Source organism: Rattus norvegicus, chromosome 12, assembly GCF_021556685.1.
Source record: "Rattus norvegicus strain SHRSP/BbbUtx chromosome 12, alternate assembly SHRSP_T2T, whole genome shotgun sequence".
NCBI classification, from domain to species: Eukaryota; Metazoa; Chordata; class Mammalia; order Rodentia; family Muridae; genus Rattus; species Rattus norvegicus.
Window position 1 is genome coordinate 49,647,048 of NC_141545.1, and position 25,874 is coordinate 49,672,921.

Here is a 25,874-nt window from a genome sequence, read left to right on the forward strand (position 1 = left end):
CCTGAATGACAGTGTAGGCCTTCAGTCCCAATACTAACCCTGAGGCAGAGGCAGTAAATTTAGCCTAGTCTACTCTACATAGTGAGTTTCAGCACAGGCAGGGCTACATAGTGAGACCCAGTCTCAAAAACCAAACCAAACCAAACAAAAACAAAAACACAAAAAGCAAAAAACCCCATAAAGAACCAGAGTAAACACGAAACAGGCCCCAAACATTATTGTCACCAGACCCAGCCAGAGGCCAGAAAAGGCTACCAGGGCAAAGTGATAGGGTGTATGGACCTGGGGTTTGTGGAGATGGTGAAATTTGATGACATTACCTGCTATCAAACTTCATCTCCAACACATGTACCAAGCGACACTTTATGTAATGCCTAGACAAAAACTGACGGGGTTGGGGATTTAGCTCAGTGGTAGAGCGCTTGCCTAGCATGCGCAAGGCCCTGGGTTCGGTCCCCAGCTCTGGAAAAAATAAAAAATAAAAAAAAAGAATTCAAATTAAAAAAAAACCTGACAACTCAGTAACATGTGCAGTCTGCACACACAGAGGCATGTTTTCATGCGTGTGCAGGCATGTTTTCATGCGTGTGCAGGCATGTTTACATGTATGTGCAGGCATGTTTGTGTGCATGTGCATGCAAACATGCCTGCAGTGCAGCCATTTTGCATGTATGTGCAGGCATGTTTACATGTGTGTGCAGGCATGTTTGCATGTGTGTGCAGGTGTTTACATGTATATGGAGACCAGAAGTCATAAGGTCTCCTCAGCCACTTGTCACCTTGCTTTATGAGACAGGACTCCTGACTGAATTCTGCCAAGCTGATGGTTGGCTAATGAGCTCCGAGGATTCTCTTGTCTGCTCCCCCAACCCTGAGTCTGGGTTTGCAGACACATGTTTCCATATGGTGTTTTTGAGTGTGTGTAAGGATCTGAACTCGGGTCCTCATGCTGTGTGGGAGGCACCTTCCAGACTGAGCTGTCTCTCAAGCCCCAACATTGCTTTTAGCAGTTATGAAGCTTGTGGTGGGACATGCCTGTTATCACAACACTTTGGCAGAAGAGGCAGGAAGACAGTGAGTTTGTGGCCAGGCTGGGTCACTCATTGACTCAAAAACAATTTTGCTTTTTAAACTTTGCTCAGGTCAAACATGATTACACACACACACACAGGCACACAGGCACATACACACAAAGAAATTCTATGGTTTGCATGGAGTCTCCAGAGTTACTCCTTCCAACTGGTGCCCCTCTGCGCTCCTTAAAAGTCGCATTGGCAGAGTAGAGGAGGGTACCGGGGAAGATCCCCTTCCTACTGTTTTACAGGTCTCCAGAGCAAAGCCACAAGCTGTGCCCAGTGAAGGGTTTAGGAGAAAACTTCCAGAGTATTCCTCCCTGCAGCCTCTCCCGCTCCTGGAAGGCCTCGCTTTTCTTTAGTAAATCTATGTTTCTTCTTCTTCTTCTTCTTCTTCTTCTTCTTCTTCTTCTTCTTCTTCTTCTTCTTCTTCTTCTTCTTCTTCTTCTTCTTCTTCCTCCTCCTCCTCCTCCTCCTCCTCCTCCTCCTCCTCCTCCTCCTCCTCCTCCTCTTCCTTTTCCTCTCTTTCTCCTTCTCCTTCTCCTTCTCCTTCTTCTTTATTTTTATCAGGGGCTGGAGAGATGGCTCAGTGGTTAAGAGCACAGACTGCTCTTCCAGAGGTCCTGAGTTCAAATCCCAGCAACCACACGGTGGCTCACAACCATCTGTCATGAGATCTGACGCCCTCTTCTGGTGTGTCTGAGGACAGCAACAGTGTACTCATATACATTAAATAAGGAAATCTTTAAAAAATATATTATTTCATCTTATGTATATAGAAGCTTTGTTTGCATGCATGAGGACAGGATGAAGGCATCAGATCCCCAGAACTGGAGTTACAGATGGTTATAAGCTGCCTTGTGGGCAAACCCAGTTCTCTGTAAGAGCAGCCAGTGCTCTTAATCGTTGAGCCCTCTCTCCAGCCTCAGGATTCAAACTTTCAAACCAAAACAGAATCAAATCAATAACACATCTTGCTGAGCCTGGGGTGAGAGAAAAAAAAATCACAAACTTGGTGCTGATCCCTTTTTCTTGTTTAAGTTTTGATGTTTGGGTCTGTGCAGATTTATATACTAGTGTTCCTTTCCTAAAATGCTGTCTCAGGGTGGGAGAGGTGGATCTGCCATTAAAAGTGCTTGCTGTTCCGGCAAAAGATTGGAGCTCTGCAGCGGGCAACTGTCTGTTGGTGTGCTGCCCTCTTCTGGCCTCCACAGGCATCTACATGTGCACGCAGCCGCCGCCACCACACACACACCACACACACACACACACAGACACAGACACATAGACACACACACAGACACAGAGACACAGACACACACACAGACACAGAGACACAGACACACACACACAGACACACACACAGATACATACACACAGACACACAGACACACACACAGACACACACACAGACACAGAGACACAGACACACACACAGACATACACATAGACACACACACAGATACAGACACACACACACATAGACACATACACAGAGAGACAAACGAAAAGAACAAATCATGATAGTATCTGTCACTTATTTGTGAGAATATGTCTTTAAATATTTGGTACTCCTCCACCCCCACCCCTGCCTCAACGCAATCCCAGCTTTCTTCCTGAGCCCTTTCTTAGGGATATTTCTGGCTGAATGCCTGAGGTACTGGGTGATTAATACAAAAGTGAGGGCACGGCATGCAGCCTGACACCGTGTGTGTGTGTGTGTGTGTGTGTGTGTGTGTGTGTGTGTGTGTGTGTGTCTATTGTCCTGGAAAGGACATAGCCTGGTGGCAGGGAAGGCCCTGCAGAGGTGATGTCTAACAATAGAACAGGGATCTTTCAGCAGAAGGAGGAAGTGAGAAAGGGTGGGATTGGTTAGGGGAGGAGTTCTGTGGTAGGAGAAGGCAGCAAAGCTAGGGCAGCGGGACAAGGATTTTAGCCCCATGACAGCATGTTGTGTAGGGCCCAGTGGCAGGGTTAAACCAAGAGCATTAGAACCAGCCCTTGCCATGAATTGGGAGATCTGAGAAAATTCCAGATCCACATGTCTTAGTTGGGGTCACTATTGTTGTGATAGAACACCATGACCAGAAGCAACTTGGAGAGAAAAGGATTTATTCAGCTCACACTTCTATATCATAGTCCATCACTGAAGGAGGTCAGAACAGGAACTCAAGCCGGGCAGAAACCTGCAGGCAGGAGCTGATGCAGAAGCTGTGGCTGGTGCTGCTTACTGGCTTGCTCAGCCTGCTTTCTTATAGAACCCAGGACCACCAGCCTAGAGGTAGCCTTAACCACAATGAGCTGGACCCTCCCCCATCAGTCACTAATTTAAAAAATGCCCTACAGGAGGTTGGGGATTTAGCTCAGTGGTAGAGCGCTTGCCTAGGAAGCGCAAGGCCCTGGGTTCGGTCCCCAGCTCTGAAAAAAAGAACCCCCCAAAAAAATGCCCTACAGACTTGCTAATAGCTCAGATTTTATGGAGGCATTTTCTCAATTGAGGTTCCCTCCTCTCCTCTGACTTTTGCTTGTGTCAAGTTGATATAAAACCAGCCAGCACACTACCTCCAAGCAAGTCTAGGGACTGTCTTCTCTGGGGATCCCCAAACATTCAATGTGAGTCATAAGAAGACCATATTCACAGCAGGAACACAGGCTTGGACACCAGGAAGTCTCAGAATCCTGAGTCTGATGCTAACAGAGAGCTGCGAAGGTCTCTTCTGTTCTAACAAATCACATCCACAACTTTACAACTTTAGAACTGACTCCACAGAGCTGTCCTGAACTCTGCAGCAAGCTGTGGTATGCTTGTGTTTACATATACACATGCACACACACACATTACACACACACACACACACATATGCACACATACATACACACATACCCTCATACACACACACACACACACACGGACACACACATACATATACATACGCGCTCACACATATACACATACAGAAACACACACATGTACACACACGCATACACATACATACAAGCGCATGCATACACATATAGACACATGCATACACACGTACACGGATACACACAGGTACACATATGCACACATACACACATAGATACACACACATAGACATATACACACATGCACACGTACACACACACACACACACACACACACACACACACAGAGCTTGGCATTGTGGAACACTCGTGGTCATCTATCAGCCAAAGAATAGCTCCAAATGGAGGCGAGCCCTGCTGGCTGTTGCCACTCAAAAAGTGTCTTACTGAATGCTGAAAAATTGCGGACCAGATTCACCGACAAAAAGTATACCCAGCCCTGTGTTTTGACACAGTTGCATTCTGACATTGAAGAGGATACTTATTTCGACATAGCAGGCAGCTACTGGGGCCACCCTCCGATCTTTATAACTGGGACTCTGTGCCTAACAGGTTGCTGTTAGATATGAGCAACTGGAAACTTCCTTACATTGCGGTGTAACCCATTGAATATCCCCTTTGAGGGCAGGTTACATGATCAGGGGGTATATAAATGATCCTGAGACCGCTAAGGCTGGAGACCTGAATTTGATTCATGCATGTATTCATACACATATCACACACAGAGAGACAATAATAAATAAAAATTTAAAAAAAAAGACAATCCCCTTTGAGGACCGAGTCTGTTAATACCCTCAAGACCTGGAAGAGGAGGGGAGCCAGGTTTCCTGGGTTTCCCGTTGGGTTTTGAAGATGGTGGAGTGGGATTGGAGACCTATGATCAGTAAGGCCTGGGCACCGCAAGAGGTCCAGGGTAGCGGTGGGGGCTCTGTGAGAGAGAAGTTGTTACCAAGGTGCCCAGTAGCGCTTCTTAAAGGGACTGGGCACCTCACCCTGCACTCTCTCCATCCCAGGGCTCTGCGGGCAACCTTTCCAAAGCCAATGCAATGTGCCCACTCCTCTGGCCGGCCCAGAGTTCTCTCTCTCCCTCATGTCGGTTAATCCAGCTCACAGAAATCCTGCTTCAGAGTAGGCTCTACTCCTTGGAGAAACCTTTCCTCACCCTACCGGCTAGTCTGCGTTTCTAGACACCAGGAGGAATTCGCAGATTAGATCAGCCCTTGGCAGTGCGGAATCCAGGACCTTGGAATCCAGGACCTTGAGCCGGCGGGGCACCCAGCTACTGGGCTACACCCCAGCCCTACGCGAGTAGCTCTGCAAGCGGATTTAACAGTCCCGGGGGTGGGGGTGGGGGGTGGGCAGCGCCTAAAAGGCTTCTGGATACTCGAGGCCCCGCACTTTGTATGGACAGAGTAACTTTTCTGGAAGAATAAACTAGTGCGGTTTTTTTTGTTTGTTTGTTTGTTTTGTTTTTTTTACAAAGTCTCTTGCTGGCTAGGCCTCAGTTTCCCTACGTTGCTCACGAGTCTGGTCGAGAAGAGGCCCAGGCCGGGCGCCTGCAATCATCTCGGGGGCGCGCAGGAGTGGACGTGAGCGCGCGGCGGGGCCCGCCCCAGGCCGGCCACCGGCGCATGCGCATCTCTGCGGGCCCGGCGGACACGGGGGAGGGGGGTGCGGGGGGGGGTGGACGCAGGAGGGAGGAGGGAAGCAGGAGGAGGGAGGGAGCGAGGGGCGGGCCCGGCGCGGCTGCCCGGCCGGCTGCTGGAGGCCCGGGGCCGGGCCAGCGCCGCGATGGCCCTGGTGACCCTGCAGCGCTCTCCCACGCCCAGCGCCGCGTCGTCCTCCGCAAGCAACAGCGAGGTGAGCCCGGCCGCACCCTCCCGCAAGGTGTGAGGCGGAGGTGCGTCCGCCCTTAGGGTGCGGGCGTCCCCGCGTCCCGGTGATTGAGCATGCGCCGGGCCGGGGTCGCGGGGGATGCTGCCAGCGCGCAGGGCACCGGGAAGGGCTCCGCTCGGCTCTGAGCTGTGCGTTCCCGAGGTGCGCTCGGGGCCTGAGCTCATGATGCCTAGTCGGGGTAGATGGGGACTGGAGAGTCGTGGTCCCCAGGACGGCCTGCCCTAGGCTGTGCTACCCCAACCGGTCTCATCCCACCTCTCCTCCCCTGATGAGCCTAAGGCCTCCGAGTAAACCCCGGATGACCCAGTCGGCTGCAGGAGACGCCCCGCTGTGCTCGAACAGCCCCGCAGGCCCAGGAAGTTGCCAGCTGGAATCTGGGCCCTCTCCCCGGGTTGTGTGTCTGCTCAGCACCCCTGCGTGCCCGTGTCGGTGCGATTTGGGGCTCGTCTGGCCGGGACTGGCAGGCACACTTGCAGAGTGGCTGTGAGGTTAAGCCTCCAGGGCCCTTTCTGTCTGAGACTCTTTCATGAGTTTTATCTGCAGGCAGAAGGTTCTGGTTGCCTCTTCTTTGCACACAATTAGGCAGGGCAACTGAGAAGTTAGATAGTAGTAAGGACTCTCTTCCCACACAGCTCGGTTCTCCTACATCAGTTTACAAAGTGCTTTTTATCCCTTTATCTTGTGTTCTTCCTACGAAACTACGGGAGCTTCTTAGGGAAGCAGGGAGGGGCAGTACAGGCCTTTGCAGCAGAAATTCTCTTCCTTCCTTCCTTCCTTCCTTCCTTCCTTCCTTCCTTCCTTCCTTCCTTCCTTCACCATGCAGCTCTGGCTGGCCTGGCACTGTATAGGTAAAGCTGGTCTCAACCTTGGGACTGGCCCCCTGCCTCTGCAGCCCAGATGTTGTCATTTCAGAAGCGCCCTCCATACCTGGCTCTCAGCCTGGATTTCCAGCCAACTTCCATTACTGTCTTGGTAATTTAACACCTGGTCGCTTCCTGTCCCTGTATTAGACACATTTTTAGGCCTTTAATCTTTTTAAGTTGGGATGTAAGTCACAGCCTGTGGCTTTACCTTTGGGAAGTATGTAAGCCAGTATTAGTAGACATAGACCGTTGGTGCGGGTTGGTGCGGGTCACCTCTCAGTCCAGCGCCCCACCGTCCACAGTTGCCGCCTGAAGTGTCTTTGCTTCACCCCCCCCCTGGCGGCCCCCGATCGACTTCTCTACATTTGTCTACTCTGTAGTTCATGTAATAGAAAACACACAGTATTGCCTCTGTCTCGCTTCTCCTTCTTTTTTTTTTTTTTTTTTTTTTTTTTTTTTTTTTTTTTCGGAGCTGGGGACCGAACCCAGGGTCTTGCGCTTCCTAGGCAAGCGCTCTACCACTGAGCTAAATCCCCAACCCCCTCGCTTCTCCTTCTTAGTGTGACGGTCTCAAGGTTTGTCCATGCTGTGTCTGATGCATGTGCCCATTTCATTGCTTTTTATAAGTGAATAATCCATTGTATGGGGGTAAAATTTTCTCTGGACATTGGATTATCATTTTGTTTTTTTTTTTAAAGATTTATTTATTTTATGTATATGAGTACAGTATTGCTGTCTTCAGACACACCAGAACCCATCACACATGGTTGTGAGCCACCATGTGGTTGCTGGGATTTGAACTCAGGACCTCTGAAAGAGTAGTCAGGGCTCTTAACCACTGAGCCATCTCTCCAACCCATTTTATTATTTTTTTAAGTGTTGAACCAAGTACAGGGGGCTTGTGTATGCCCCCTACTGCACACACTGTCCACATTTTAAAAATCACATTAAGGTGTGCATGTCTGCATGTGTCTGTCTGTCTGTTTATGGGCATGTGCAGGTGCCCGCAGAAACTAGAAGAGGACGTTAGATCCTGTGGAACTAGGGTTACAGGGGCTTGTGGGTGCTGGCATCTGCTTTTAGGTCCTCTGGAAGAGTAGCCAGTGCTTTTAACTGCTGAGGTGTCTGCAGCCCCCTCCCCAGCCTACATTTTAAATTATTATATGTCAATTCTTTAAATTATTTATTTATTTATCTATATGAATATACTGGACACACCATCAGAGGGCATCAGATCCCATTATAGATGGTTGTGAGTCACCATGTAGTTGCCAGGAATTGAACTCAGGACCTCTGGAAGAGCAGTCAGTGCCCATAATCTCTGAGCCATCTCTCCAGCCCCTATGTGACAATTTTTAAAACCAAGTTCCAGTGACCAGTTAACAGAACGCTCAGAATTAAGGCACTGCTGGGAGGAGGCCCAGAGGCCACTTGACTTTTACCTCCTAGGGATGTGGAAGGTGAAGGCAGGAAACCCCCTAGAACAGGCTGCATGGCCAGACTAGTGAAAGTAAGAACGGGCAAGGTGAGAGACCCTGACCCAATATGGAAGACACCAACGTCTCCAGCATCCACATGCATATACACGTATGTGCACATGCACACATGTGAATACATACCACACACATACAAATGCACAAACCCTTAAATATCAGATGGCTTTTCTTTAACTTGAGCACATCAGTGGCAAGACAGCACGTGCTCCTTGAGCCTGGAGACTGGGTTCTAGATCGGCTGTGCCTCTGGCCCAACCTTCACCCAGTGGCTTCCTCTTTCCACGTCAGCTCCTTGGAGGGGTCTGGATTATTTCTTTGGGATGATGGTCTTTGCCATCTTCTCTTCTCTGGCATTCCTGACCTCATATCACCTCTCAGTGGAAACCTGAGATGGTGACTAAGAAGTAGATGATTATGGAGACTTTGTCCCCTCCCCCCGCCACGTCCCCCCCTCATCCCCCCACCCCGGTCACACCCAAATGCCACCTCTCCTATGAGTCAGGGATAACGGTGGTTTCCTGACAGAGCTAGGCTAGCTGCGAAGCCTGGGAAACCAAGAGAAATCACAGCCCTCGGCCCCACAGCCATCTCGTCTTCTTACTTTTGGTCCCTTCCGGCCCCCATACTTTCTGGATCTTGAATTATATCATGGTTGTCCTTTTCCAGTTAACCTTATCTGAATTCCTTTGTGAGAACAAGGGGAGCCGAGAAATAAATACATAAGCCTTTCCTGAGGTGTATAGTGTCATTGTTGATGACACATGTTCAAGGTCTCTCTTCTCATGGGCATAGGCCAGTCTCCAGACACGTTGGAGCAGGGCTTCTCAGCCTCGCTGCTGACCCGGACACTCAGAGGCAAAGCCTTCTCTCTCCTTTAAGAGTATCTTGTGCTCTGCCCACTAGATGCCAGTAGCACCCTCCCAAATCCCCCCTCCCCCCAGGGCCCTTGTTGAAGGAAAACTTACACGTAGTGATCACTGCTTCTGTCTGGTGCTGTGATGTGTGGGGTCTGCCAGGTTTCCTCTTCTCCTATACAGCCCAGGAGCAATCGTGGTCCATTTCCTGTGTGTGCATCTATAAAGTTGTACACAGAATCTTCATATAATGGGAACACCTTATGGAATACTCTTCTTGGTGGAAATGGTCTTCTCTTGGTGTATATCCCCTACTGCCCAGTTCCCTTCCGGATCCAACTCCTGTTGCCCTTGACCTCTGGCTGGATGGTCCCCAGTCAGGCTTGTGTCTGTCCTGGCCATCACACTGTTCCGAGGTTCTCTTCCACACACTGTGTGTTTAAAAATATACACCGGGGCTGGGGATTTAGCTCAGTGGTAGAGCGCTTACCTAGGAAGAGCAAGGCCCTGGGTTCGGTCCCCAGCTCCGAAAAAAAGAACCAAAAAAAAAAAAAAAAAATACACCAACTCTCCCTGGGCCGCCTTGCGTTTTCTTCTCATTTTGTGTTTTCTCCCAGAAAGGGGAGAGGGGGGTTGTAAAGTAGTCACGGGTTAAGATGTATACATTTAGATTTCAATGCCCGGATACCTTCCATGGGCAAAGTCTTGTCTGGAATGGGTTTCTGTTTCGTTTTTGGTTTTGGACATGGCCTGCCTGCTGTGTTGTCTGGGCTGCTCTCAAATTCTCAGCACAAGCGGTTCCCCTGCCTTAGCCTGTCCGGTAGCCAGGGTGACAGGTGTGAGGTCCTTCTTTGGGATGGAGTTTTTAGATGCTATTCCTCGGGCTTGCTCACCAGTGCCCGAAGCAACAAAGAAATAGGTCTTCTTAAAACCTAACCCCGTTTCCCTTAAAAGCAAAACCGAAATAAGGCTCAGAGTCAGCGTGTCTAGTCAAGGCTTGGAAGAGCATGTTGGGAAACAGTGGCCGTAGGGGCTAAGCTCGGGCTGCTTGCCTTTAGACTGTGGCGGGAATGGGGATAAACATCAGGAAACCTGAAAACTCGTGGAGAGAGTGACTCAGAGGAACAACACATCAGGTTGGCAAGGAGCGGGCAGGGGTGTGTCCAACACGGCAGCCTCTTTCCTGGAGCCTTTATCTCTGCTGGGCACTCGGGGAGCCCGCTGTCAGTGCTGATAGTGGTAGCTGAGGAGTCACTCTCTCTCTCTCTTTCTCCCTCTCTCTCTCTGTAGTTGGAAGCTGGCAGCGATGAAGACCGGAAGTTGAACCTCAGGTAAGCCCACTCAGCGGCATTTGGTTGAAGAACACTGGTTTTTTTGGTTTTTGTTTTTTTGTACCCGTGTCTTAATGGAAGCCCAGGATGGTGCTGCACTCGTGTGATCTCGCCAGAAGGGAGTCGAGATCTTTACGAGTTCCTGCCTGCTCTACATAGCTGGTTTCCAGGCCAGCCAAAGCTACTTGGTGAAATGCTACTGTATACGTTTCTGGTTGTAGTTCATAACTGTAATTCTAGGAGTGGATGTGGCGGGATCTCAGTTTTAAGGCCAGCCTGGACTATACAGTGGAACCCTTACCTTAAAAACAACGAGCAAAAAACCTGGGATGTGGCTTTTGCCCATCATGCACGTGGCTTTGGGTCCAGCCACAGCACAACCATAAATGAAAACATTAAGTAAAAATCCGTCCATGCTTAGCTATTCACAGCTTTAGGGGAGGGAGAGCTACCGATCACACACACGGCCACACACAAGAGGCGAGGCAAACGCTCTCCCGCTAAACACCAGCAGCCTGTAACTAACTGCCTCAATATGGGATGTCATTCGTTCCTTTTCTGTACCCTATTTCCTTTCCTCTGTGTGTGTGTGTGTGTGTGTGTGTGTGTGTGTGTGTGTGTGTGTGTGTGTGTGTATCAGAAAAGAGTTTGAAGCAAATCAGTTTTCTCATGCCACATGGGTCCCATGGATTGAACTCAGGTCCCTCAGGCTTGGCAGCAAGGACCTGTGCCCTCTCAGCCCTCTCATCGGCCCCTGATATATTTTCTTGTAGAAGTTCTTGTCTGTGTTTAATCATAATTGTTTGAACTACGCCCTGTGGTGTTTTCCTTCTGCCTTTGACAAGCTGCTATTTTTGAAGTCAGAACATCATTTCTTTTTGCTTGTTTTGTTTTGTTTTTAATTTGTTTTGTTTTTCAAAATGAGGTCTCTCTGTGTAACCCCGGCTATCCTGGAACTCACTCTGTAGACCTGGCTGGACTCGAACTCAGAGATCTGCCTGCCTCTGCCTCCTGAGTGTGGGGATTAAAAGCGTGGTGTGAGATTGGGACTGATGTGTAGCTGAGCCCACTTAGACGGTTCTTAAGGGCTGGAGATGGCTCAGTAGTCAAGAGCACTGGCTGCTCTTGCAGAGGACCTGGGTTCAGTTCCCAGCACCCATCACTTGTATCCCGAGTTCATAAGATCTGACGCCTTCTTTTGGCCTTGGTCATCAGGCATGCATAGGTATATAGAGGTAAGTACTGGCAAAATTCCCAGAAACATGAGATGATAATACTTTTTGTAAAATTCCCTTAAGATGTTGTCACCAGTTACTGCATTCACTCAGGGGACACTAAAATCATATAGACTCTTTTTTTTTTTGCCAAAAAACTCAGGCTTCCTTCTCTTTGCCTATCTGAAGTCTTTGGTTTTTCTTTCTTTCTTTCTTTCTTTCTTTCTTTCTTTTTTTTTTTTTTTTTCTTTTTTTCCGAGCTGGGGACCGAACCCAGGGCCTTGTGTTTGCTAGGCAAGCGCTCTACCACTGAGCTAAATCCCCAACCCAGTCTTTGGTTTTTCAAGGCAAGGCTTTTCTTTGTAGCCCTGGCTGTCCTGGAACTCACTCTGTAGACCAGGCTGGCCTTGAACTCAGACATCCACCTGCCTCTGCCTTCCAAGTACTCAGACTAAAGGCCTGCGCCACAGTTGCCTGGCTGACCATCAGAAGTCTCAACTGATCGATGAATGTAAATATTCAAGTGTAGTAAACAAATGTTCAGGGTTTTTTTCCCTCCCAAACAAAATTTTATTTTATGTGTATGAGTGTTTTGTTTGCGTATAGACACACCACATTCATACCTATGGATGGCTGTGAGCCACTGTGCGAGCGCTGGGAACTGACCTGGGTCCTCTGCAGGGGCAACAAGTGCTCTTAACTGCTGAACCAGCCCCTCCAGGCTATTCTTTATAAAGAAAAAATCTGTTTTACTGTGGTAGGACCAAGATGAGTAATTGTAAAGGGAAGGAAGGCTTGGAAATGGGTCAGCCTTTCAGTGCTGTGCCTAGTGCTATTCCCAGTGCTGGACTGAGTTACTGTGCCAAGTGCTGTGCTGAGTGCTATGCTGAGTTCTGTGCCCAGTGCTGTGCTGACTTACTGTGCCCAGTGCTGGGCCTGGGGCTGTGTTCAGAGCTGTGCTCAGTTCTGTGCTGAGTTACTGTGCCCAGTGCTATGCTGAATGCTGTGCCCAGTGCTGTGCTCAGTGCTGTGCCTGGGGCTGTGTTCAGAGCTGTGCTCAGTGCTGTCCCCAGTGCTGTGCTTAGTTATTGTTCCTAGTGCTGTGCTCAGTGATGCTCTCCGATGTTCTGCTTAAACTCTTGCAGAAGCTCTAGAAACGTCTCTGGCTTGTCTTCGGACTTTGTGCACTTGAGTGAAGGAAGGCAAACCTTCAACTTTGGTCAGGGCACATGCTGTTCGTGAAGATGATGTGGGTGGGGGAGCCCTGACCTGCATGCAGAAAGCAAAGTGACAGCAATTGCAGTTTCCAGGTCCTTGTCATCATGTTAGATGGCGAGAAGGGCAGATTGGCTCTTCCCGCCTTGCTTTGGGGCAGCTTTGGCCCAGGTTAAGGTTCCAGGGCCAGAGACACTAGCTCCTGGGGGCAGTAATGGGGCTGCCTTTCGCTGCACAGCCTTTGTGTGTAGGAGGAGGGCCAGTGGAATCTGGGTGTTGGGCGCAGGCCCAGAACTGGGAGGAGAGTTTGATGAGTGTGGTGGGGCCCCCAGAGCCTCTGCAGCTTCCTGTGCCTGCTCCTGCGACCCTTCCCTGGGGTCAGAATTCCTTCTACCCTCCACCCGTCCCTTCTTCCTCTCTGGGCACTGGGCCAGGGAGAGCATTGAGCTAGCTTTGTCTTTAATTACCCTTAATTAGCAGAATGTTGAAGAACTTAGAGCCGTGATAAGGAACTGTGTCTGTCTGTGGTCCCTTCTCACTTAGAGAAGGGAACGTTCCCTGGCTTGGCACTTGGGTGGAGGTGGGGTGGGGCACTGACACAGGATGGGGGTTGGTATCTCAGTCCATTGACACCTCTGTGTTCCAAGTGACCCACTATCTTTAGCTCAAGTTTCGTGCCTGAAATACTCTGCAAAGGGAAGTATTTGTGCATGGTGGTGCAGGTCTTTTCACCCCAGCTCTCTGGAGGCCGAAGATCTCTGAGGCCTACATCGTTCAAAGGCAACCAAGGTCACATCAGAAGACCCTGCTTAAAAGGAAAGACAGACAGACACACACAGACACATGCGAGTGTGTGTGTGTGTGTGTGTGTGTGTGTGTGTGTGTGTGTGTGTGGGAGAGAGAGAGAGAGAGAGAGAGAGAGAGAGAGAGAATGCTAGAGCTGTATCTTCAGTCTGGTAGCCAAGGGTCTTCTAGAGTCCAGTCAGTCTGTTCAGATGAGTCAGTCCTTTGGACCAACAGACAAGGAACATGACTGAAGGGCTTAAGGTAGTCCCAGAACCAGAACCTAGCACTCCCCTTTGAGTTCACTTCCTGGAGCTGCTGTGATATCAGACCCATACAGTCAGAGATAAGCCCTTTTCATCACAGGATCCCAAAGCCATTGTGGCCACAAGGAGAACCCCAGGAGTGGGTCCTGGGTTCTCATGGTCCAGGAGTGCACCAGAGAGTTCTGGCTTCTGCTTTTCCTCCTGGCCTGCCTTCAGGTTTCCTTACTCACCTTGACAGTTCACCTTCCTTCTCAGGCTGAGGGCATCATTCTGCTTTCTAACAAGGAAGTTCTGTGTCCAGGTCTGGCCTCTGGCTGCTCTTCCTCACAGACTCTTGCTCATTTGCATTCTCAGGTCTTCCCTCTCTAAGCCTCTCCTAGAAAAACAAAACAAACGTGGCCAGGAGGTTTTTGTTTGAGGCCGAATTGCATGGGAGACATTTCCCTTTGCTTTGGATTGGCCGGGAATGGTAAACAGCCTTTATTCAGTTTCTAAGGTAGAGGGAAAGGCTGGGGAGCTGGTGGGGTGGGGTGAGGTGGAAGTTGATGCTTCCTTCGCTGGCTCTTTTCTGTCTTGATTACCGTTGGACAGCTGTAGCCTTGGGTTCCGCTTACTAGTGTCAACAGCTGTGGATTGAAGATTTAAGTGCTACATTGTTGCCGACTGTGTTTAGGGTTAAGGTTTTGGCAAGGCCAGTAGTTTAGTTTCACTAAGCAATACAGTGTAGCGACTTCTAACTAACCCTTGTTTAGGTAGTCCTGCAGCTCGCCACAGAGTGTGCACACCCGTGTGTTTGTTTTGGTGGGAGGGGTATCCCCCAGCCCCTTTCCTGACTGCTACTGAGCGACAGCTGTGCTGGTTTGTTCTCCAGGGTGGTCTAAGATTATCAGACTGGCTCACCAGTTGCAGCTCTTTGCTGGACCCGGTTTAGTCTTCCGAGCCTCACCTGCCGTTTTCTTCAGATTGTTGTTCTTGGGAGGTGCCATCGACCCACACTGCTACTAGACACATCCCAGGGCCTCCTTTCACTGCTCTCCTCATGGCCCTCTCTGCTTCGCTCTCCCAGTCCCCACATCCCTGTCTGCCTTCCTCCACTCCCTCACCCCCACCTGTCCCATACTGTGCACATACTGTTTCTGGGTCCTGCAGATCAGCTTCTGCTCCCCTAAACCATGCAGTTTTCAGGAGGCTGACTCACACGTGGGTTCTCTCTGTGATGAAGGCAGGTCACCTGCTCCTCCTGTGGCAGCTCTGTGTTTTTGTCACACCCCTTCCCCCCAGGGTGGGTCTTATCACTGATATGACCCAGTGTTTTCCCCACACACGTTGAAGGGGTTAAAGGGAACTGTCATCAATTATAGACATGGGAGAGCATGCTGGGAGTGATGAGTGTATGGGGCCGCAAGTTAGGTAAGTCTGTGTGTGGATCCCATCCCTGCTACTGTACCAGACTCTACTCCAAGAGGTCCTGGCATTTGCCCCTGGGAGGCTCATGCGGGCTAGAAAAAGCCTCCTGGGGCTGGTTAGTAGCCTGTGGAAACTTCCTTGTATGGGATCTGTTGCGTTTGTTGGTTATGTGTGGGCTTGATATCTTCCTCAGGTGTGTTCATCTCGTGCTCAGATGAAGGAGAGGATGCTGAGGGGAGACCCTCCAAGCCCACAGCGACCCCCTGGCATTCTTTATATGTACCTAGTGGCTGGCCTCTTCTGGAAGCGGCGTGGTTGAGACCATGGGAGTTGGTGAGCAGGTGGCCCTGCTGGCATTGCTTCCTGAATCCTGATCCTGGGAGCCGCTCAGGCTGGCACCAGGCACGGGTGGTTGTGTGCCAGGTGGGACACTGGGGTGGTGACACAGCTGTGTCATCCCCAGAGTGTAGCTCAGGAGTGGGGTTTCCTTCTTCAGTCTTGTGTTTCTGCAAGCACGTTCATTAAACCTTTCATTCTTGTCCCCTGCCCAGTGGATTTCTGGGTCAAGGCAGCAGGCTTGGCTGTCTGGGTTCTTTGTGGTTTTGGGAGTTAAAAGCCATAAACTCTCCTTCATCTGCATTTCTTCCACACTCCTTCCCTTGTGGTCTTGACTTGGGGCTCCCTAGGGGATTCTACCCTTTGTAGCTGCCGGAAGTATGGCTGCCCATACAGCGTCTCATTGGGCCATGGTGTTCTGCTCTGCAGGCCGCTTGCCCCCCTGCCCATGGCCTGCACGGGTACGGGTCTCCCTCTGCCTCGTTCGAGGGTTTATTTCAGAGAGTTTTGGAGCCTCTGTTGACACTCTGCCAGGCAAAGTCCTCTGAGGTGTTAAATGGCCACTGTGTCTGTGCCTCATGAGGGGGAGATAGCATGGGCAGTGTGTCGCCAGTCTCCTGTGGCAGGTTGCTAGAAATGTAACAACTGAAGCTATATTCGTTTGTTGCCCTGTGGTACCAGTTTGCAGTTGTGAGGAGGCAGGCTTGCCCAGCAGGGTCATAGACACTGGAAGGACTCTTTTTCCTGACCCTAGCTTCAGTGCCTGGCATGCCCTGGGTGTCCGGTGGAGTCTTACAGCTCAGACCACTTGTCTTGTGAACTGTGATCTGAAAGTGACCCCACGCCTGGAAGGCCTGCATTTCCTGTCTTCATGGTCCCCTCACTGCAGACATTGCCAGTTGTATTCAGCTCATGTCTTCCGTGCTCAGCATGGGACACTTGGGAGGCCGGAGGAAAACCTCTGGGAACATTTTCTCTCATCTCTGGGGAATCTAACATGGGTTATCAGGTTTTCATAGCAGCACCACTACCCACTGAGCCATCTGGACAGCCCAGAAGGTTTTATTTTAAATTCAGAATTTGTTTTCAACGTATATTAGGCTTCTAGAATTTAGAGCGGTGTCCTGTAGTGGAGACGGATGAGGGCAGGGGCAAAGAGTTAAGTTGATTCTGCCACAGCTTAATTAAATTCATTTCTTCAGTTAACATGAATTACACTTAAGTGTGGTTCATTAAACGTCTGAAATTCCAATCCTTAGACTTTCAATGAATACCAGGGGGCTGTTCTCTCTCTCTCTCTCTCTCTCTCTCTCTCTCTCTCTCTCTCTCACACACACACACACACACACACACACACACACACACACTCTCCAACCCAGGAGCCTGGGCATTCACAGCAGTGCTCCTACAGGCGGTGCCCACTCAAGCCCATCTCAGTTTTCATCCTCCAGTGGGGCTGTGAAGCCAGACACAGTCCCATTCCTTCCATCTCAGTGCTTGGGTTGCAGAGGCAGGAAGATCGAAAGCTCCAGGTCAGTCTGGGCTACGTAGATGCTGTCTCACAAATTGGAGAAATGTAGGGAGATGGATGGGTCAGCAGGTCCAGACGCTGGGAGTTTAGTCCCTGGAACCCACATGCTGGAAGGAGAGAACTAATACCACAGGTTGTCACAGGCTCTCCTCGGAGCTCTACAAGCATGCTTTGACAGTTACACACACACACACACACACACACACACACACACACACACACACACACCAATAAATAAAATTAAATACTTAATAAAAAGAGAGTTGTGAGAAAGTACCAAGAGGCCTAAGTGTTTGTGAAGGAGATGTCTACCATGCAGCCTCCGTCACTTCCCCTCAAAGACAAGATTAGGTCCTAGCTCCTAAAGTCACCAGTCACCAGCCTCCTTCTGTGAGGCGACCACGATAACTGTCCCCATAAAGGAACTGCACTCCAGTCTGTGCCTGTGTCTGTTTTGGGCTTCTAATCATCCTCTGGGTTTGTAACACACCCGGGAGTTTGATTCCCACAGAGGACAAGATTAGACATTTTTGGTGTGTGGCTGGGTCAAAGTTATGGCCCAATCTAGATCGACATGGTCTGGCCCCCCGGTAATTGTACTCCGGGCTTCAATAGGATGGTCCTTGGCTGCCACTCAGATGGGAGCAGAGCAGTCAGCACATCATCAGTGGTTAGAGCGGAAGGACTTAGAGCACATCTTTGGCGTATGTGCTCCTGTGCACAGCGCTGAGTGCTGGCAGCTCCGGGGTGGCCCAGTTGATGTTCTCTAGCTTGAGGAGGAGGCAGCCAGGACTAGGGAAGGTAGGAAAGGAGCCATTTTATAGGAGCTAGCCACCGGCTCCCATTCCCAGCATGCTCAGTGGGAGACGTCTTAACAGGTAGATATGGCAATCTCTCTGGCTGGTTCAGTAGAATAGATGCCACAGAAGCACTTACAGTTGGCAGCAGGTGGGCTCTGTGTGGGCACAGTAGGACCTTTAACTTACCCGGATGGCTGTGACCTTGGTCACCCGTCTGCCCTCCCCGCACTGAGCAAAAGCCCCCCCCCCCACTGGAGCTGGGGACCGAACCCAGGGCCTTGCACTTGCTAGGCAAGCGCTCTACCTCTGAGCTAAATCCCCAACCCCGCAAAAGCCCTTTTCATCCCTAGCTCCTGTGAGATATAGAGGGAAACCTGGTGTTGTCCTGCCTTGGTGCAAAAGATTGTTATTATTGTCATCTGTAGTGTTATCAGTGGCCACTCAGGCCACACCCGCTAGCTAAGCTCCTAGTGATCTCACCAGGGAAGACATTCCCAGCCAGGTGGAGCCTGCAAGGGGAACCCCTGGGCTAGGACCATTTCCTCCCAAGTTCTGCTGACTCATGGGGCCACAGGGTTTGAGCTTGGGAACAACACTCTGCCTCACTTTGTTTTTTTACAGATCTGCTTCCTCTCTTTTCTGGTCTAGTTACTTAGAATTGTTTCACTGTCGTTACATTGTTTGCTTGTTGCCTGTGTGTGTCTGTGCAGATGGGAGCACGTGGTGCAACTTGCATGAAGCAGGCAGAAGGCAATTTAGAGGAGCCCTTGTCTCCTACCCTGTGGATCCCAGGGACTGAACTCGGGTCACTGGGCTCAGCAACAGGGGTCTTAACCCTTGAGCCATCTTTGAGCGAGATGGGTCAGTAGGGAAAGATGCTTGTCAAACCTGACATCTAGGATGGGTGTGTGTGTGTGTGTGTGTGTGTGTGTGTGTGTGTGTGTGTAGGTCAGAGGACAAATTGAAGGAGTCAGTTCTTGCCTTCTGCCATTGGGCCATTGGGTTCCAGGGATCTAACTCATGTCCTCTGACCTACAGACACACATACAGACACACGCACACACATGCACACACAGTGCCAAAATAAAACATTGAGAAGGTTAGGACTTGGGAAAAGGAGGAAATAAAGTTGGACCCTTACCAGAGGAACTCGAGACACAGATAGCTGTAAGAGTTTTTGGCCTCAGATCTGACTTCAGGTTTTCTAGTCCTCAAAGTGAAGGAAAAAACAACTGTTGCCTGACTGGTGTTACCATGGTAAAACCATCAACCAGAGCACCTGGTGTGAACCTCTGGTCCCAGCTACTCAGGAGTCTGAGACAGGAGAGTCACTTGTTCACCCATCCAAGATACCCAACCCCCACGTCCACCCCAACCCCGGGTAACATAGCAAGACCTATGTCAAAACAAAAAGCTCAGGCCGGCCAGTTTCTCAGAAGAGCTCTTCCTTTCAAATACACCTCCAGATATCCAGGAGGAGGGATGAGCAAGCAGGTCGCCTTAGGTGTGTGTCTTGAGTGCCAGTGTCACCTGCCCATCCTGCCAGTTAACCAGGGTAATCGCGGTCCTGGGATGTGAGCGCAGCAGTAGTTGATGCCAAAGCTACAGCCTCCCCAGATGTCATGTGTGGGATGATGAGAGGCTTCCTGACTGGCCCCAGAACCCTGCCCCTTACAATGGGAGGCCCCACTTGGTCAAGTGAGGCTCTCATTGTCCCAAAATGTGGAAGAAAATGACAAGATTAGTTCTCAGGTGAATCAGGAAAAGGCCCTTTTAGACCGAGAAGCACCAGGACAGCATAGCATCCTGGTCCAGCTTGTGTTCTGGAAAACATCAAGTGGAAAAGGGGGAGCGGGCAAGCAAGAGGTCACTACCTGACCCAAGGGTTGGAAAGCAAAGCTGTGAAATATGCCAGTAAAAACTGACAGTGTGTATGGTGTGCATGCCTGTAATCCCAGCCCCTAGTAGGTGGAGACTGGAAAGTCAAGAGTTCAAGGCCAGCCTGTGCTGTATGGTGAGGTGATGTTTCAGAAAACAAAAAGATGGTCAGGTAGATGGATTGGGGTGGAGCACAGCCATAGAACTAGCTCGATTCCAGCTGGTTCAATACCAGTGTGGGTGGGACATGGATTCTAAAGTGTGTGTGTTTTTTAATTTTGAAATCATTTCATGCTTATAGAAAAGTTATTTCAGTGATGTCCTGTATAGAAGAGACTCCAGCTCCAAATTGCTCATTGTGCTTAACCTGTGCTTTCCATCCGGAACATTGCACAGCCTTTGACTCCCGTGACCTAGATACTTTGTATCCACCATTTGTTTTGTTGCTTTGTTTGTGTGAGACTGGGCCTCACTATGTAACCCTGGGACTCCCCAGACATCCTCCTGCCTCTGCATCATGGATGCTGGAATTAATGGTATACTGAGCTAAGATCATCATTTAGTGATATGATGCCCTTTAAGTGAGTGTGTTAATAATTGCTTCTGACTAGATTTGTGCTGCAGCATGTGAGAGAGACAGAGCCCTTGGTCCATGGTTGCTGTACACCCATGGAGTGGTGTATCACTTGGTTTCTTTACCACTAGGTGTATCCTGGGGGAAGGTATTTTGAGATTATGTTAATATCTCGCCCTATGGAGGTACTTCTCAATCTAGTTGTCTAGTTTATTTGGTTTGATAATGATGATAGTTGTTTTTGCTGACTCCAGACTTGCTGTGTATTGAAGGGTGACTTTGAATTCTGCTCCTCTTGGTTCCCTCACCCAAGTGCCAGGATTACAGCTGTGGTGTGCATCCCCACACCTGGCTTTGCAGAGCAGAGAGCCTCACGGTTGTTCACCCACCATTCTACCAGCTGAGCTACATCCGCAGCCTCTGATGGGTTTGATTAAATATCTGGGAGGGCCTGTGTTTTTCCGTTTCATGTGTCAGACTTGTTACTTATGTTGCTAATGGGGATCCTTGGTAGATACAGACAAGGTAACAATTTGCCACCCATGGGCGGGGAAACAAAGCTTGGGGCTTTGACCTTGGAGTAGGGACTGACTGTTAGAATGAAGAACTGTGAATCTCCGCTAGAGCAGCCACAGAAAGCTTCCTTGAGAAGGCCTGATTTCAGATGTCAAGCACCGTGCGGGGAGATGGGCGAGGAGGCTGTGAAACCTTGAGTGGACGGAGTAGCAGGCTTCTAAGGACCGCAGCAGAGGATGCCCTGTGGGATGTGGGAGATCATACATCAGAGTCTGACTCCAAAGTCAGATGAGCGGATGGCACGGTGCGTGGAAAGACTAATTGTGGCTACTCTAGGTAAGGTAGGTGGCTGGAGTTTTAGTTCTGGGTGGTGACACACGGTGGAGAGCTCTGGGGCTAAGGAAGAATGTTGTCTGCAGTGATTAGGAGCCCAGTAGCCTGGGTGTGGGGCCAGAGGAAGGCAGGACGCTCCCACACTGTTGTGTTCTGTGCTGTAGCAGGTTGAGTGGAGGGTGGGGTGCTGAGGGTTGAGCTTGGAACTCACAGGAACTCAGCAGGCACCTGCTGCTGTCTCCTTTTTCCTTGAGACCGCAGCCCCTGCTGGAACAACTTAAGTAGATCAGGCTGGCCTCAATCTCATGAGACCCACCTTCTTCTGCTTCCCACCTGCTGGGATCCTGGGTGGCGCTATGTACCATGTGTTAATGAAATACCAATTAGGGGGTTGGGGATTTAGCTCAGCGGTACAGCGCTTGCCTAGCGAGCGCAAGGCCCTGGGTTCGGTCCCCGGCTCCGGAAAAAAAAAAAAAAAAAAATGAAGAAATACCAATTCAGTTCCTTGGTCACATCGACCACACTTGTACTGTGCAATCAGTTCTTATGCTGGTGTGTTTCAGTCAGGGAATGAGGAAGGTCAGAGATGGGTGGTCCCAGAGATTGAAGGAATGGACTCTTGGGAAGGTTGTTTGTCAGTGACCAATGAGTGTGGCCTGGGGCTTCGAACCATAGGAAGCCACAACTACCTGAGGCAGCTGAGATCACCCATTTTTGAGGATTTTTGAGTTGTTTGAAAAATACTGCTTTCATGTTCCTGTTGATTCTGGCTGGCTGGGTCACTTCTGCTGCCGTAGAGATCCCACACAATGCAGCCTTTATACCCCAACCCTCTGTACGGAGGCTTAGGGCCTGGTGTACCCGGTGAGGAAGGAGCTGTAGTAGTAGGCTGCCTAACAGGGTCGTGGATGGACTGCCTTAAAGTCTGCAGATCTGTGCTCCAGCTCACTGGCTGTCTTGCCTAAGCAGAAACAAAAGTCTTGCTTTTGTGAGCTTGCCCCTTAGTCTTAGCTGCTGACTCCTGGCAGCTGGGTGTGAAGGAAGGCTATGTGGCCGGCTGGGGGGAATGTCTCTGACTGTGTACAGTGCCTCTGGACATTGCTTCTCTCTGAGGGAAGCCCACGCCTCCAGCCAAACAATTGAGGCCCTGCAGCAAAGACATTAGCAACTGGCCATGCCAGCATTTTTCTGCCCCTAATCCCTTTCCAGAGCACCATGCCTTTCCGAGAACCCCTATGTTCTTTCTCTCAGGGAGCGGTTTGGAACATGAGTTGAAGATGTGTTTCCTTACACCCCGACGAAGGTGTTTGGAGCCGGACCCTGTCAAGTTTCAATTGGAGGCAGAAGATATAAGAGCTGTGTAGGGGAAGCTAGAGGTTCTCCGGGACTCTGAACATTGGGAGGCTGCAGTGGAGAAACTGGGGAGAATTTTCCTCCCATTCCCAGCTTTTCCCTCATCTGTCTCCAAATACTCTCTATCCTTCTCTGGGTCTTAAACTTCATTTCGCCAGGACTGGGCCTGTGAGTTTCCGTGAACCAGGCTAAAGCAGCGGCTGGTCGGGCAGCCCTGCTGTCCGGGGAATGGAGCAGGAAAGATACTGACTGAGCTGGGAGCGTCTCCAGCCCTTTCTGCTCCTGTTTGCTTCACAACTTCCAACAGTTCATTCTTCCCCGTTGTGGATCTTTTGTCAGAAGAATGGAATTGTAAGAATTAGGTGTAGCAGGAGAGGCGAGCTCTCCAGAGTGTAAAGCACTCTTGACAGTCGCTCTGAGTGCCGGCAGGGATGGTGAAGTCAGGCACCGAGACCTTCTTGTGCAGACAGATCGATGGCTGTAGCCCAGGCCAACTCAGGTTCTTAGCTTTGACATTCTACAGCTTGAGTTCCCCTGTTAACCCGTGCAATCAAGGTCTAAGAACCGGTTTCCACTGACCAGGATCTTTGAAGCACACTAAGTTGATGTGTGGTTACAGAGCAGTCAGTCACCGCTGATTAATCTGGAGGGAACTAAAAGGCCCTCCTTTTTGGGATATGGTCCACACAGAAATCACAAAAGTTTGATTTACCAAATGAAGACTCAGGAACCAGAGGCCGTGGTGAAAGCCAGCTAACTCAAGAGTCAGAAAAAGCACCCAGCTGACCTTCCTACTACGCTGACCTCCCAGAAGGAAAAAGCCCCTTCTTCCCCGATGTCTTAAAATCCCCTTCAACTCAAAGCCCCTCCTTTGTCTTCCCCTAGTTTTCTTTTAAAGATTTATTTAACGGGGTTGGGGATTTAGCTCAGTGGTAGAGCGCTTGCCTAGGAAGCGCAAGGCCCTGGGTTCGGTCCCCAGCTCAAAAAAAAAAAAAAAAAAGATTTATTTATTATACGTAAATACATTGTAGCTGTCTTCAGACATACCAGAAGGGGACATCAGATCCCATAATAGATGGTTGTGAAGCCACCGTGTGGGTGCTGGGAATTGAACTCAGGACCTCTGGAAGAGCAGTCAGTGCTCTTAGCTGCTGAGCCATCTCTCCAGCCCTTCCCCAGGTTTTCTCATGTTCACTCCTGGTCAACTGGTTGCTGGCTCTACCTCTTGACCTATGGTTGGCTTTATTCAGTCTTGTTTACAATAAAGAGAAAGGTGTGTACTAGGGCTGAACCACACCACAACAAGAAACAGGTTTGTTTTTGTTTTTGTTTTTTTTCCAGTTCATAATCTCTGGGTTCATGGTGGGATCAGCAATCCTGCAACAGTGTTCTCTGAACTGGTAACTTTACAGTTCTGTAGCTACTTTCTAGGATTACCTCCAGGTTCTCTGTGGTCTTGCCTCAGTCATCACTGTGCCCAAAACAAAATACAATCAAAGGTTAAATCAGACTGGGCAATGGTGGCATATGCCCTAGCACTCAGGAGGCAGAGGTGGGCAGACCTCTGAGTTGGAGGCTAGCCTGGTCTACAGAGTGAGTTCCAAGATAGCCAGGGCTGTCATTGGAACAGTATTGAGTTTGAGGCAGGTGTGCTGGCCCGAGCCTGGAATCTCAGTGTTTAGGAGACAGGGGGGTGGCACAAGCCTGTAGAGGGGGAGTGGGAGATCCTGTCCCAGAAACTTAGAGTGGAGCCTGTGAACTCGCTACCCCACATGGTGGGAGGAGACAGCTCACTTCAGCCAGCTGTCCTCTGACCTGCACTGGGGAGCTGTGATGGCACACACATGTACATGCATATGTACACATAAAGTACATGCATGCAATCGCAAAGCAATTTAAGAAGATACCTCAGCTTTAAGCAGTCCAGCCCATTGAGCACCTAATCTTTAGAGAGCCCTATACTTTTTTAAAAAAAGATTTATTTATATAAGTACACTGTAGCTGTCTTCAGACACACCAGAAGAGGGCATCAGATCCCATTACAGGTGGTTGTGAGCCACCATGTGGTTGCTGGGATTTGAACTCAGGACCTCTGGAAGAGCAGTCAGTGCTCTTAACCACCAAGCCATCTCTCCAGCCCTGAGAACCCTATACTTTATGTTTATGTACCGTGCCTTTTTTGTGAGGTGACCTGTTTCCAAAAATTCCTAAAATCATATATTTAAGTAGCTTCCCGTCCCCTGAGGTGTGAGTCTGCACGATGATATCAGCTTGGTCTGCCACACAGTTCTGGGATGGGTACGATGAGCCTCAGAAGGCGTCTGCCGTCTGCCGTCTGCCGTCTGCCAGAACATTTTGTCAGCAGCAGGACTTACCAAGGTCCAGTGCGCTGTCGCCATGGTCAATCCCATGTCATCTAGTGTCTGAGCCCCTCTAGTAGGCAAGCATGTCCGGGACTCTTGAAGGCATTTGGCTAAAGATACTTGCGTGGTTACCAGCTAAACCCTCTGTTCTGCCTCCAGAAAAGGTCACATTCAGGGGTGGGGATTGGGGGCGAGGTCTGACCGCCTTCCATTGCACCTAACTGGGCACACGGAAGCATTCTGTAGTCGCGCCTTTCCAGCCTGGAGTTTTTTCTCTGTGCCATCCCTTGGTCTTGCTTTGTGTTCTGCAGTTGGATGCTTGGAAGAGGGACTGGGACACAATCTGTACTCTGGGTTCTTGGTGACACCGTGGTGGGTCACCAGAGCTGTGCAGAGGTGGTAGCTGTGCTTTTAGCGTGTGAATTCTTCTGGAGAAGGGGTTGACACGGGTATGGGGCAGTCCCAGCTGTGAGGCGTGTGTTCCTGGATGAGCAATGGTTTACACATCAGCTGAGTAAGAACTCCGTGATTCACTTATTGCTCTAGTGGGGACTGCATGAATACTTGGAGCTGGGAGAAGCTTCTGGACAAGACCTGGGGGGGGGCGGGGGGGGGGCCCCTGCTCAGTGCTCCTCCGCCAGCAACTGGCCCAGGTTCCCACTTCTTCCTGTCTCTCGCCCTCCTGGGCTCCTGAGCGTAACCTGTAAATGAAGGCTGTCAGCATCTCCTGCCCTTTGGGGTCAGAGACTTGGTTTGGCTTTGCAGCTTGACCTGCAGGGACACCTTGCACCTCTCAAAGATCCTCACAGAAACACTCATGGCTCTTTTCATGTGCAGTGTCCCCAGCTGAGGGTCACCAGTGGCTATAAATGTGACTGAGCATTTTCTTAGGCTGTAAAGTTGCTTTTTGAAAATGCCTTGTAAGCC

At 50.1% G+C, this 25,874-nt stretch overlaps 1 protein-coding gene across 2 annotated transcripts in view; it reads left to right on the plus strand.

Annotated features, from left to right (window-relative positions):
- Nucleotides 1-5,671: 5,671 nt before the first annotated feature.
- The window catches only part of Ssh1 (slingshot protein phosphatase 1), a 62,335-nt gene continuing 42,132 nt past the window's right edge, over nt 5,672-25,874 (plus strand). Inside the window, exons 1-2 of one of the 2 annotated variants that reach the window (XM_087578608.1) lie at nt 5,672-5,798; nt 10,338-10,378. Coding sequence is in view for 1 of the 2 variants with exons in the window: in NM_001427479.2 (NP_001414408.1) it covers nt 5,730-5,798; nt 10,338-10,378 (110 nt within the window). In the remaining variant the exon portion in view is untranslated. 2 annotated transcript variants of the gene reach the window in all.